Raw genomic sequence first — 14,500 nt, 5'->3', positions numbered from 1 at the left:
GGAATGGCAAAGTGCATGATACCATTTAATCCCAAATATTTAATCTGTGTGTGATGTTTGTACTTCTTAGTACATATTTGAAAAGTATATAATGTAAATGAAGTCTGAGAATATCTGGGTGAACCCATAGCATGGAGCAATGAAATACTCCTCCATTATTTAAAAAAAAAAAAAAAAAGGAGAGAGAACACACTGAAAACAATTTTAAGTATTCACTGGAGTTTCCTGAATGACCAATAAGAAAAATCAGGAATGTCACATGACAAGGCATTTCACAGAACCCATTCCCTCATAGATACCTTTGATACTTCATGACAGTACAGAAAATGTGTCTCATCCCATACCGCTTCATTTTCTCACTCACTTCCCCCTCTCCTGATTTTCCAGACTGATTTCTGTCTCCAGGCCCTAGCTCTGAACTCCTATAAAAGGACTCAGTCTCTACAGCCCTACACTTGATCCTACGTGTCATAAAGAAGGCATAATGATTTACCTAATAAGACAGAATTTTCTAATATTGTACAAAGATGTGTGTCTTTGCTTTGAAGATCTTGTTATAGTAAGACATAGTTACTGAGAGTCACAAATTCATGTAAATATTTCCAATTTACAGGATGTAAGTCCTGGGTTAAATAATTTAACTACTAAACAGCATTGCCATCTTAAAGGCGTTACTTTTTCTCTTCATTTTTATCCCCCTGCAAAACCAAGGCACAAGTAAACATAGAGCTCCCCCCCTTTTCAGGGGCTGCTTTCTAACAGGATGGTACTTCTCCCCAGTTGTACTTCTAAATCTCCTGCAATGATAGGATTGCATATAAGAAGCAGCTCAAAAAATGTAGAAGAAACTGAATAGCAGATTTGCAATCCTGCATAGGTACCCTAAAATGTTAAATCTAAGTAAACTGCTTTGAGCTGATTTCTTAGGTCAAGGTGAGAATATGGTCTTTGAATGACTGATAGGGTCACAGACACAATTTCAAGTGAATTTGTGGTAAATCCACATGACAACTTCAACAGCCACTGACCTGTTTCTGCTCTCAGGATACTCTATGCATGTCTGCGATAGTTGTAGGGGAGGCAGAACCCCTCTGAGGAATGTCAGACTTAGGAAATATTAACAATGGCGATGAGTAGCTTTAACTCACATATGCACTAGAAACTAGAACTTACTTCGATATAAATTAAAGGACTGGTAGTGGTGACTGAGGGAAAGAAGTTATAATTTAAGGTTGTCACTAAAGCCTTAACTAATTGATCATAAAATATGTATTAAAGAACTTTGTAAATATAGGTTGATATTGAAATGTGAAATTATAACAAATTTAAATTATTAAGAATGATGATGATACTATAGATTAATTTTAAGTTTATTCCAATAATAAGTTCACAACAACATTTGCTTCCTGTTTGGATGGCATGACTACTGTGGGTTACCTGTAGTCCCAAAGGAAACAATATCACCATTCTGGAATATTTATCTACAGCTGTAAAGGATGCAACACACCCCTTTCTGAACTGTGTCTATATTCTGATGCAATACATGCTTTGGATAACTTACTTTGAGCTAAGCATTACTCTCTGGTATTGGATTGGTATGGAATTTAGGCATCTGGAATTGTAATGACAATCAATTTCAGTACAAAGTGAGCTTAGTACTTAAAATACAAAGGAATTCTATGAGATCAGGTAAATGAAAATATTGGAAAATTGTGCAGAACGTTACACATCCTAGGGATTTATGTATCTATTTACATTTTTAGAATGGAGCAGAAAATAATTTGAAAAAAAAAGTTGATAAAATAATTGGATCCTCAGTGGAAGAATAATCATCTGGGTTACCAGTAAGATGTTTCAGTCAACCTGCAAAAATAAACGTTGAAAAGGCCACACAGCATCCAATAGAATTTTGATTTGCCTACTCACCCACAGGAGACATTTCTGGGACACTAGCGACATAAGGTCCATCCAGAAACTTTGGCTCATTATCATTAATATCCTGCACTTTGATGATGAATTCTGATTCCGGCTCCAGGGGCTTCCTGGTTTCTATGTCCACAGCCTGAGCACGAAGTGTGTAGAAAGGTTTCTCTTCTCTATCCAGGCTCCTTATTGCATGAATGTCCCCTGTGGTTTCATCAATGGTAAAAACGGTGCCAGCGCCATCTCCTGAGAGGGTGTATTTCACAGTGCCCTCTCCCTTATCTAAGTCAGAATGGAGCTTTAGGGAAGCAGGGAGAGAGGCAGAGAGAGGGGAAAGAGAGAGAAAAAGAGAAAGAACATCATTAAAGGGATGGTCCACTGTTAAAAATATTTGCACTATATTTTTTTCTCAGAAAAGTTAAAGAAAAACCTTATGGTCTTTTTTTCCTTTTTTTTTTTTTTTTAATTTTCATCAACTATTTGCCTATAAACATTTTAAACACAAAGAAGTTGAAAAAATGTATGGGAACACCTATATATACCTATATATCTCAGAGATTCCACCATTCACCTTTTAATTTACTCAGCTTATCACATACATAGATCACATGTCCTTCTATTCATTCTTCTGTCAATCCAAGTTATTCCTCAGTGCATTACAGACATCAGAAGTACAGCCCCTAAATACATCAACATGCATAAATACAACCAACTTGAACATTTGTCTTTACTTCTTTTATATCCTTTGGGGATAAATTTTCATAAAATGAAATGTACAAATCTCATGTACTTATTGTTTCATTTTAAGTGATTTTTGCACTAAAGATAAATTAGCTCATAAATATCAAAACATAAACTCTCCAAATATCCTAATGACAGAAATCAGTGAGCTGAATCCAGTGAGAGATAAGGTAAAGGAGCTCAGAAAACATCGATCCTTTTCATCTGAATGGAGAGGTAAGTCTGGGCACACCAGGATGGTTTTGGTTTATGTATGGTAGAGGATCTCATTTCAGCAGACTGACTTTAATGAGTTATTCAATATTACTCAGCCAAGTGATGAATAGAATTACTGATTATCCTTTCAAATTCACAGACAAATCACTTGCTCTAATTCATTCTATGTATTTGAAATCTTGTAATACAGAAATGTTTTGAAATCCTTCTAATCCCTTTTGAGATTCAACACATGTATAATTCACTATATTATAGCATGGTATAATAGCATAAACAGCTTCACTTTTTAGCAATTTGCAAATATTATGTTTTTTCCAAATTGAAGGATTGTAACAACCCTGCATTGAGCAAGTTATCGGCAGTGCCATTTTTCCAACAGCATTTGCTCACTACAAATCTCTTTGTCACATTTTGGCAATTCTCACATTTCAAACTTTTTCATTGTTGACTGTATTTATTGTGGCCTGTGATCAGTGATCTTTGATTGTAATTGTTTCAGGACACCCTGAATCACACCCATATAAGAAGGTATGCTTAATCTATAAATGCATGTGCTTTGACTGACTGCTTCACTGATTGGCCATTTCCCATCTCCCTCTTTCTCCTTGGGCCTCTCTATTCCATGAAACACAGCGATACTGAAATTAGGCAATGAATAACCCTACAATGGCCCCAAGTGAAAGAAGAGTTGCACATCTCTCATTTTAAATGAAAGCCTAGAAATGATGAAGCTTGGTGAGGAAGCCCTCTGAAAGCCAAGACAGGCCAAAAGCTAGGCCTCTTGCACTAGTTAGACAAGTTGTCAATGCCAAGGAAAAATTCTTGATGGAAATGAAAAGTGCTACTCCAATGAACACACAAATGATAAGAAACGGTAACAACCTTACTACTGATATGGAGAAAATTTTCCTTTCAGGCAAAGTCTAATCCAGAGCAAAGCCTCACTCTCTTCAATTCTATGAAGGCCTAGAGTGGTGAGGAAAAGTTTGAAGCTAGCAGAAGTGGACTCATGAAGTTTAAAGAAAGAGACATCTCTGAAATGTAAATGTACAAGGTGAAGCAGCAAGTGCTGATGTAGAAGCTGCAGCAAGTTATCAAGAAGGTATAGTTAAGATAGTGAATGAAGGTGGTCATTGAAACAACAGATTTCCAATGAGGATACAACAGCCTTCTCTTGGAAGAAGATGCCATCCAGGACTTTCATAGCAAGAGAGGACAAGTCAGTGTCTGACTGCAAAACTTAAAAGGATGGGCTGAAACGCTCTTATTAGGGGCTAATGCACCCGGTGACTAAGTTGCAGCCAATGCCCACTTACCATTCTAAAACTCCTATGGTCCTTCAGAATGACTAAATCTACTTTGCCTGTGCTCTATAAATGGAACAACAAAGCCAGGATGATGCTACATCTGTTTACATGAACATGATTTACTAAAGGATTTCTTTTAAAATGACTGCTCATTGACAATGCTCCGGCTCCCCAAACCTGTGATGCAGATGCACAATGAGATGAATGTTGTTTTCATGACTGCTAACAGAACGTGCATCCCCCAGCCCATGGATCAAGGAGTCATTTAGACTTTCAAGTCGTATCATTTAAGAAATACATTTCATAATGCTACAGCTCCTGTAGATCATGATTCCTCTGATGGATCTGGGCAAAGGAAACTGAAAGCTTTCTGGAAAGGATTTTCCATTCTCTATGCCATTAAGAACATCTGTGATTCATGGAAGAGGTCAAAATATCAACGTGAACAGGAGTTGGGAAGAAGTTGATTCCAACCTGCACGATGACTGAGGGATTCAGTGGAGGAAGTATGTGCAGAATGGTAGAAATAGCAACAGATCTAGAAATAGAAGTGGGGCCTGGAAAAGTGACTAAAACACTTCCATCTCGTGATAAAAGTTAAAGAGATGAGGAATTGCTTCTTATGGATGAGCAAAAAAAGGGGTTTCTTGAGATGGAATCTACTGCTGTGGAAAATGCTGTGAATATTCTTGAAATGACAACAAAGGATTCATAATATTACATAAACTTGGTTGATAAAGCATCAGCAGGGTTTAAGAGATTTGACTCCAGTTTTGAACAGAGTTCTACAGTGGGTAAAATGCTATTGAGCAGCATCACGTGCTAGCTATACAGAGAGATCATCTGTGAAAGGAAGTCGATCAATGCAATGCTTGTTTTACTTGAAGAAAGTGCCACAAACCGCCCCCCGCCCCCTCAGCCTTCAACAACCAACACCCTAATCAGTCAACAGCCATCAACATCGATGTAAAACCCTCCACCAGAAAAACGATTATAATTCATTGAAAGCCCAGATGCTCGTTAACATTATTTTAGCGATAACATATTTTTAATTAAGGTGTATACATCTTGTTTATAGACATAATGCTACTGCACACTTAATAGACTATAGTAGAGTGTAAACATAACTTTTATTTGCCCTGGGACACTAGCAAAATTCATTTGGCTTGCTTTATTGAGATATTTGCTTTATTACAGTGGTCTGGAACTGTAACTCCAGTATCTCCAAGGCATACTTTCATGCTCTTATAAATATGTTTAATAATATAAACATACATCCTATTCAAATTATATAGCATATATATTCTTATAAATATTTTCATTCAGATGCTGATCTAAAATCTTTTAAACTATTCTCATTCATTTGGGTACAGCCATTTTATTTCAATGTCCAAGTCCTTATATGTAAAAGCTCATTACCAGTCAGTGGATCAGCCAAAGGAAGATGTTAAGTTTTTATAGTGTCCACAGTCATTTGGGCTGTGCTTTAAAATTAACATACAAGCACAGCTCTCTTGTAAAATTTTGGGTAAGAATGAGTTCTGTTTTTCTGCATGTTTCAACACACAAAAAAAGCTTTGAAATATTTTAAACTACATAAATATCCTTTCACAAAGAGGTTCTCTGTATTAATATTAGTAATATGAAAACACAAAAACATAATCGCAACTATAGCTACATCTTTTATCTTAAAATCACATTGTTGTTGAGGTTCAGTAAAATGAATCATCCTTCAAATTAACATTATTAAAATGAATTTATCCATTCTGTGAATTTGTATTTACTTCAAAATTTTCTCTGAAAGTATGTTTGTATAAGAGCATAAGCAAAGGATTTATACCTCAGTTAGTGATCTAATTTAAAAGAATGAGAAAATAAGGGAGCACAAGATTTTGATTTTTCTTTTAAGTTTCTGTATATTTTACTCAAGTCTTAAGAAAATTGCTCTGAACTCTAGGAAGATTTTCCCCCTAATTTTTCACAAACCGCTATGAAGCTTAGGAAATTCAAGTGTAAAATCAAGCTGTAGATAATGCTCTTTGAACTTAGGAATTTCAAATTACAAATTTCAACCATACTATTAAAGATATTGAACACAGTGGGTATTGCTTTTGCTTTCAAACTTATTTAACGATATGAGACAGGCAAAAGCTCAATGCAAAAGCCATGACTTTATAAACTGGACCGATTTTGCCAACAGCTCAAAAGAATATGTCGTAATATTGTGGGAAGCTGGTGGAAATTTGCAGTGTTTTTACAATGTCATCCAAGTAGAGTTACAAAAAAAATCCTCCTTTAGCTAAAATCAGAACTGTTTTCCTTTCAACCTGACATAAGAATAGGAAAGCAAATGTGTTTTCAGCTTTAGCCAAGCTCCAAATTAGTTCAGTGGCTGCTACTTCTCATTTTTCTACCTTTTCCTTCTAATGCAAAGCTGAGTTTTGCAACAACTAAAGCTTCAAAAAAAATATGTGAAAATACATTAAAATTTTAACTGAAAATAAAGTTGATTAATGTAAAACTCGAGAGGATTAAAACTTTTATAGCAGTTCATGACATGATAATACTTTAAAGGGGATCACCTGCAACATCTTGCAATGACAGGCAATATTTAAAATTAGATACTCATTGTTGATTGAATATAGCACATGGGTGATTAGTAACATTTTAAGTTATAGATGTTTTCCCAACATCAATCGTAATATTGGCCTGATGTTGGGTATTACAGAATTTTTTCCATATCAAATATGAAATAACCTGAATAAAGTTGTTTTACATTAAAATGAGCATCTCCATCAACTTCTTACCTAGAGATAACATCATTTCATACACTTTCAGTTATATTCAGTATTTATATATAAATACCTTTGTATAATATATATATATACAACTGAAAGGGAATATATATGTAAATATACTTTTATATTTATTCTCTGATTGGATATACATATACACATGGTAAAGCATTTTCAATTACAAAATACCATAATCATCTTTTTCAACATCATTTGAAATTTTTCAAAATTATTTTTAATGTCTGCATTATGTTTATTCCAGGAAATTGAATGATTCAAAAAGTGTATGTCCTCTCATAAAAACTGTGATGAATATATACGTGTATTCTTTGGTTTAGTTCCTTAAAAGGGTAATTAGCAAGGCCAAAACCATAATTTTTAGGAATCAGAAGTTTTTGAATAATTATCAAGGCCAAAACCATGATAATTTTTATGAATCAGAAATTTTTGAATCTCAAGTGACTCCAGAATTGATCTCTATAAGTAAAATCGGTTCCTTAAATTTTTCGGTACTGAAATTCGGGCTTAGCATACACTGGGAGGATGTTTCTTAGTGTCATGTACATAAAGAACAGGAAGTTCAGAAAGAAGGAGGATTCTCATGACTTGCCTCATCTCTGGGTTGTGTTAACTATGAAAAATCACATGATGCCATTTTACACAGGGACTTTAAGCTACACATACAGCAAACTAATCATTCCACAAGGATAAACTTATTTTCCTTTATAGCGATTTAAACATAACAGCAAGAAATGTTTCTCATTCCAATTACTTTTTTTAAAAAAGCTGTTTCTGTGTAGCTGCCGACTATATTTAGTGGCTGAAACAGCCAGCTCCAATATTATCATCTTTTAGTGTTGACACTTAAAATTTCTCCCAGAAACAGACTTCTATAAATGATGGATGGAGAAATATGCACCGTCCAGGCAGTTGTTTTGTGGAAATGGTGTTGTTATTCTCTAATGTTTTCCAAGTCACTTCAGATAGTGCATGAAAATGAGATGCCAAGAGAGACTTTAAAAAGATAGTGAGGTCTAGCTTCAGACAGTAAGGGAATCCGAATTCCAGTCCTTAAAAGTTTTAAGGAAGCTAATCTAGTTAAGTGTTGACTAGCATCTCTCTGATTATATCTTAGAAATTGCTGCACAAAGAAGAAATTCATTATTATTTTCTCTGGGTTGAAAATACACATAAAATAGAAAACTGTTTTTACATCACTATGTACAGCAGTGACTTTATTTTCGTTTGCTATTTGCCTGGATAGGAGGTGATTACCAGACATGAGGGGAGCCCAGAACATATTAGACGGAGAAACTTCTGATAGTGAAGAGAGAGTTTTGCCTGAAAACCAAAAATCATGTTCAACAAATACTTGATTGGATGTATATACCCACAAATTAGTTTACTAATCATGTCCCTAAGGTGTTATGGTATACCACATACTGTTTTATAACTTGTTTTTCATTTTAATCAATTTTTTATATCAATAATTATGGAATTATTATTCATATTTAAATTTTTCACAAGTATTTTAATAAAGTAATACACTGAAATGACTGAAATTCAGAGATTATGGAAGAGCTTCTAATGCACAAGCTTACCCTTCCCTTTCCTAGTCTGATTCACCAGAAGAAATCACATTTTAACTGTTTCTGTTGCATCCTTATGAAAAAATACACTTATTTGCTAAGTCAATTAATGTAAAATAGTATTTCTTCAGTTATCAATGCGAATAATATCTGTTGACGTACAAACCCCAAGCCACCTCTCCTTTTCCAATAGAGTAATGACATCGTTTATTCTACTTCTTATCAATGGCACGCTTGTTGAGATAGTATGTGTGGTCCTTTGTTTCTGAATTCAGTTCAGTCGTAGAACATAACTGTGGTTCTCCATTTCCTAAGATGATAGGATTAACATCTTTATATATATTTATACACACACACACACACACACATAATTGTGTGAATAGTGCGAGCTAGTTTCTTTACATATATATATGTATATATATATATATATATATATATACATATATATATGTATATTCTATTATCTGGAAAACATTAATACATAAACCTTCAAGGCTTGTCTATTAGTTGATTAGTTGATGATAAAACATAAAAAGGAACATTCTCTTCATAATTATAATAATGTAAATATTTTTGTTTCATAAACCAATAATATTGGGTGCCTATGTGATTACTATATTTTCATTTTGCAATTGAAGTTTTCCTGTATTCTCTTTTTTGTTTGCATCATTTGCCTTTTTCAAATCCTTTAGCTCAACCCAGTTCTCAGAACCAACTTCAATCTCCTCTCCACAATGCATCTTCCTTAGGGAGCCTCTTTCTCCTTAATCCAAATAATGCAGCCACACAATTTTCAACCTGGAATTTTTCTTTTTTTAGTCTGATTTGAAACACTATTTATTGGATCCTCTATTTTCTTCTATATTAGTTTACTCTTTTATCTGCTGCCACCAATCTCCTATAACTTTTTAAGAATATGTCTGTTACAATATGTTTCTTGGATCTTTGCATGTTAGAAATGCCTTTATTTTACCCTCACACATTATTATTATCTGGGTATATACTGCTAGATTGGAAATTCTTTCCCATTCACTCATTTGAAGGCATGTACCCATTGTCATATAGACACCACCAGTAAGATCAATGTGTAATTGTATTTCCATTGTGGGTAGCAAGCCAATCTTTTTATTTTCCCTTTTATATTTTCCTCTTTTCTTTCTCTAACATGTTTGCAATCTTATATTTATCTTGTTATTCTAATTATTTAGGACATTGTCTCCAGTAATTTGGAGGACATTGTTTCTTTGGTTGAGCACTTGGTAAATTCCTTCAATTCAAGAATATTATCCTTCAGCACTGAGAAATACTCTGCTGTGATTAATTTCCATGATTCAATACTATCACATTTTTCCAGTTCTTTATTTAGAATTCCTATGTTCAGTGTTAGACCTCATGTATCTTTTGGTCTATTTTGGGGAAAAAAATTCTAACTTAATTTACAATTATTTATTATCTTTCTCTTTTTCAAAATCAATATACATGTGCATACACACTGCACACACACACACACACACACACACACACACCACATATTAATTTCCAAGATTTCTTTTATTTACTATGAGTGTTCTCTTTTTATAGAATCATACCCTGATTTTGTGGCTATTCTTAAACCTTTTTGAGTACTCTAATATGCTTTCATGTGTTTTCCCTAAATTATCTGTTCCTTCAGGATTACTTTTCTGTTTTTAGAATTCAAACCTTTGTCATTCATATTGCAGGCTTTCCTCAGCTATCTGAGGACTCTCATTTTTCTGTTCCTATTTTAGGACAGAGTTCCAAGCCTACAGGTTAAAGTTATCAATTAGAGTTTGGTCTTAGGACGAACAGCAATGGACTCAATCACCTCTTTCAATTTCAGATATTTGGTTGGAGACATTCTAAGCATAAAAGGCAATTCCTACACTGATTTAATTCTTTCCAGATTCTCTTAAGAAGAATTTCTTTCTATTCTTTATTGTTCACATTTGGTTGATGTTTCCTGGATTTAATGCATTCTCATTCATGCAGGTGGGAGACATTTTGCATACAGGCTATCAGTTCATCTATGTGTTTTACCCTGAATATCCTTCTCCCTTTCTCTTAATCATTGATATCTCTGAGTCTCTGTGAGAGCTGTCTCTCCTTCATTGGAACTTTCACAACAAGACACTTTTAAGTACCTTCTTTGAACATGTTTCTAATCCTTTATCCACTTACCATTTCATGGTTAAATTGGCAAACTGTCTGATGCCCCTCCACACCATTCCCATCAGGATTATGGGTCATACTTTGGTTTCTATCCTATAAAAAACTGATGGTGTGAGGAGATGAGTGAAAAGTGTGTGAGCAGTACATCACGTTTGTTTACCAAAATTGCTTTCAGTGGAACTTCAACAGAAAAATTGAAAGAATGATACAATGAAAACATATTGTACCAAGATAAAACAATTACTAACAGTTTTCTACATCTGCTTTATTTTTATGTATGGACAACTTGAAAAAGTTGCAAACATTATAATAATTAACTGCTTGATACTTCAGCACCAACTTTATGAAAATAAGGGCTTTTTCTTAAATAATCACTGTGTCACTATTCTAAGAAAATTTTTTAAAATACCTATCACACCTGATAACCAGTCCATATTCAATTTTTCCCACTTGACTCTCCAAATACTTTAGTTCTTATTTTTTGACAGATTCACACAAGTTTCAAGAATTGCATTTGAATTGTGTCTTTACTTTAAGTTTAGAAGGAGCATGGATCTTAATACTTATTTATTTGTCATTATCTTTTTCAGTGAATTAGGCCCCCATTCCGAATTATCTACTGAAACAAACTTTCTGATGTTCTTTTAGGTCTCTACCATTCTGTCTGAGAATATCTCTTCTTTAGTCTCAAAATATGTATAAGCAAATGCTGTAGCATGAAGTGTATGCTGCTTAATACAGTCTTGTGACATGAGTTACATGTTTGTTTCTTCTGCCTGCCATCTCTATAAACACATTAACTGGAAGGGGAAAATTACTTGTGTAGGATATGCCTCAGTAAATTTTGTTGTAATAATGACATGTAAATGGTAATACCTATTGCCAGTTTTAAAATTTACAGTTAGAAAGCCTGTAGGCTGGTTTTGTATTATGGTTTAACAGTTAATTCAGGAAATTTGAAGTAACACTATAACTGTTTTATTTACATACAGGATCCATTCAGATAAACTGGCCAACAAATTTTATGTGAGTTTCTTTGGCTGAAATAATCTCATTATATACAAAACAAACTACTTTTGCTATATTCTTCTTGGTGTCCTTACAAAATACCTAGTGTTTCCTTTTTTGCCGTTGCTTAGTTTCCTATAAATGCCTATTCTGTTTTCAGGAACATCACAGTGGCCATTGTATCATCTACCTACAAAGCCATTAGATTATGTTTAAGGCATTGTCTACTGACAAAAGACCAGACCCACAGATGATCTATAATTCTGCCTGAGTAATGTTCTAATGCAAATTTCTCTTTCGAAGTCACTGAATGTCCAAAATATTTGATATTCTATTCCTTTCTACTCCCCAAGGGGACTCATTTATTTTTTTCTAGCTTGATTGTTACTGGTTAAGCAAGAGGAATGTCACTCTGTAAAGTTGGGAATTCCATTTAACAGTCTAAGGTGAGTTAGAACTCCCCTTCCTGAGTTACAGACCCAAAGCTATTTATTATCTGGAAATATTTCACCTTCTATTTAAGAAAGCAGAAAGCCATTTCAGAAAGGCCCACACCTCCCCAGAGGTATGCCTAGAAAAAGCAAAGAAGAACAAAGACTATTTGCAATATGTAGGAACAACAAAAGCTGATGTGCTAGGATATATTATGCAACCTGTTAAAGAAAAAATATATACTGTTCACCTGATGTTCTCTTTCATCTTTCTTATTCTCCTTGAATATTGCATGTGTGGTTACATGTGAGAGGCATCCTGTTTTTTTCAAATTGTCATATTTTGCAACTTTAGCTCACCCAGATTATGTTATATCATTTGAGAGTGTCACAGTATATTAATAGGTACTTCTGTAAAAGTTGAGAGGTCATTGGCATGGCAATTAGATTTGGAGGGAAAAATATGGGAGAAGGTTAAAATAATTTCTTTCCTTCATTTCCAAAGCTGTAAAACATTTTCACAAAGCCAGGTTTTAGGTAGCAAAACATTTTCAAACCATAAGCTATTTTTATCAAATTGTCAATAACAGAAACTATTTCAAATAAAAGTGAATGTTACATATTATTTCAAATGTTGGTTACTTTTCAGAATACTAGATATGTTTATATGACTTATTCTAGTTCTAAAATAAATGCTAGAAACTATGGGTTATTAATAGTAATAATACGTTATAGTCAGATATCATTAATTTATTATTACCAATTACTATTTCTCCATGTTATTACTTTTATGATTAGCCCTGAGTTCCAGTGTTTTACACTTCTTACAAGCTTTTTAATTCTCAGACTAATCAGTTATGTGCTAACATGATTGTGAATAAAACTGTAATATTTTCAGAATATCTCAGCTGGCTTTAGTGCATCTGCATATCAACAGGTGTTCCTCAGGGGTATATAAAGGTTCCTCTCCATATCGATGGCTAATTACCTGGGCAACTGAGGGCTTATCTGAACCTGAGAGGTTAGCAGGGAGTGGGGGGGGCAGTGTTGCTTCCTTCTGCCAGAGCAGGAAAGAGAGAAGGCCCTGGCCTGTAGTTTGTAGGCAATAAATGGGTTTTAAACTTCATTTCTCCCTTTTACTGTATTTTGCTCCCAGATTCCCTCTCCCCAGAGTTACAATGATAAATCTGATAAATGAATCATTTTAACTAAATTCTAATAGTTTAAAGTGTAAAATTTAATGTTCAAAAGCTGTATATTCTACCCTAACTTCTCTGTATATTCATTTAATAATGTTAATAAAGTAGACATACTCAAAATTTAACTCTAATGTAAAACATGGAGTGACTAAAATCCATGATTGTGAGCATCAAAGATTTGGGGGTTAAAATTGCTAACACATTACTTCTTACCTGGATATTATTGTGTAAGTTACTAGATCTCTCTAGGTGTCAGAATTCTCAAATATGGATTCTAATAATTATATGACAAAATTTGGAGGATCTTGTAAAGAATTTGACCTTCTAAGGACTATTTTCCTTTCTCTCCATTTATGGCCAAATGAACCCAGTAAAACAATTTTGTTTCTATTTGCATTAATGGATATTCGTAGGTACAAGAAAACTAATTTGACCTAAAATAATCATAGAAATTCCCATCAAGATTCTACTTTTTGCTAGGCAATTCTTTTTATATCTAAAACCACTTTAATATTCAAAACAACTCTACAAGTCCAATCCTACTATTGCCATCCTGATTTTGCAGTACAGAAATCAAGGAACAGAGCGCCTAAGTTGGCTCAAGACACACAAGAAGATACAAAGCTGAGATTCCAATCAGGTCATCTGACTCTACTTGTTTTGGGAACTAACATTTAAACCAATTGCTTCTCTTTTAATTTTGTGAATATGTCATTTCTTTCTTAATTTTCAAAACTAAGTCTTTTTCTTGAGAAAAAAAAAAGAACCCTTGGTCACAGAATTAGATTAGCCACAGATGCAAACTACCGATGTATTACTTTTGTGATATCGTTTGGTTTGAGAGCAATTCCATGGTCCTATTATGAATGGCTTAATGAGAATACTTCATTCAAAAACACTTTGGAATTTTGGACTGACCATTAGTGATTGTACTATGCCAAAACAGAGAACATAACTTTTACTTGCTGTGGGTAAAATTGCAATATTTCCAGAATCTCTCACCTGGCCTTAGTGTATCTCCATATCAACAGGTATTTCCAAGGGATGGAGAGAAGTAGTCTATCGCCATATCAGTAGGTGATTACAAGGGGTGGGGAGAGA

General features: G+C 34.0%; 1 protein-coding gene across 2 annotated transcripts in view; it reads right to left on the bottom strand.

Annotated features, from left to right (window-relative positions):
- The window catches only part of CDH12 (cadherin 12), a 996,051-nt gene that overhangs the window by 211,536 nt on the left and 770,015 nt on the right, over positions 1–14,500 (bottom strand). For both annotated transcript variants that reach the window (XM_036896727.2, XM_036896726.2), the window contains exon 5: positions 1,927–2,221. In XM_036896727.2, the coding sequence (XP_036752622.1) occupies positions 1,927–2,221 (295 nt within the window). The remainder of the gene's footprint in view (positions 1–1,926; positions 2,222–14,500) is intronic.

The sequence above is a fragment of the Manis pentadactyla genome, chromosome 2, assembly GCF_030020395.1.
Source record: "Manis pentadactyla isolate mManPen7 chromosome 2, mManPen7.hap1, whole genome shotgun sequence".
NCBI lineage: Eukaryota > Metazoa > Chordata > Mammalia > Pholidota > Manidae > Manis > Manis pentadactyla.
The sequence above is the reverse complement of the archived record's forward strand: the minus strand, read 5'-3'. Positions and strand labels throughout refer to the sequence as shown.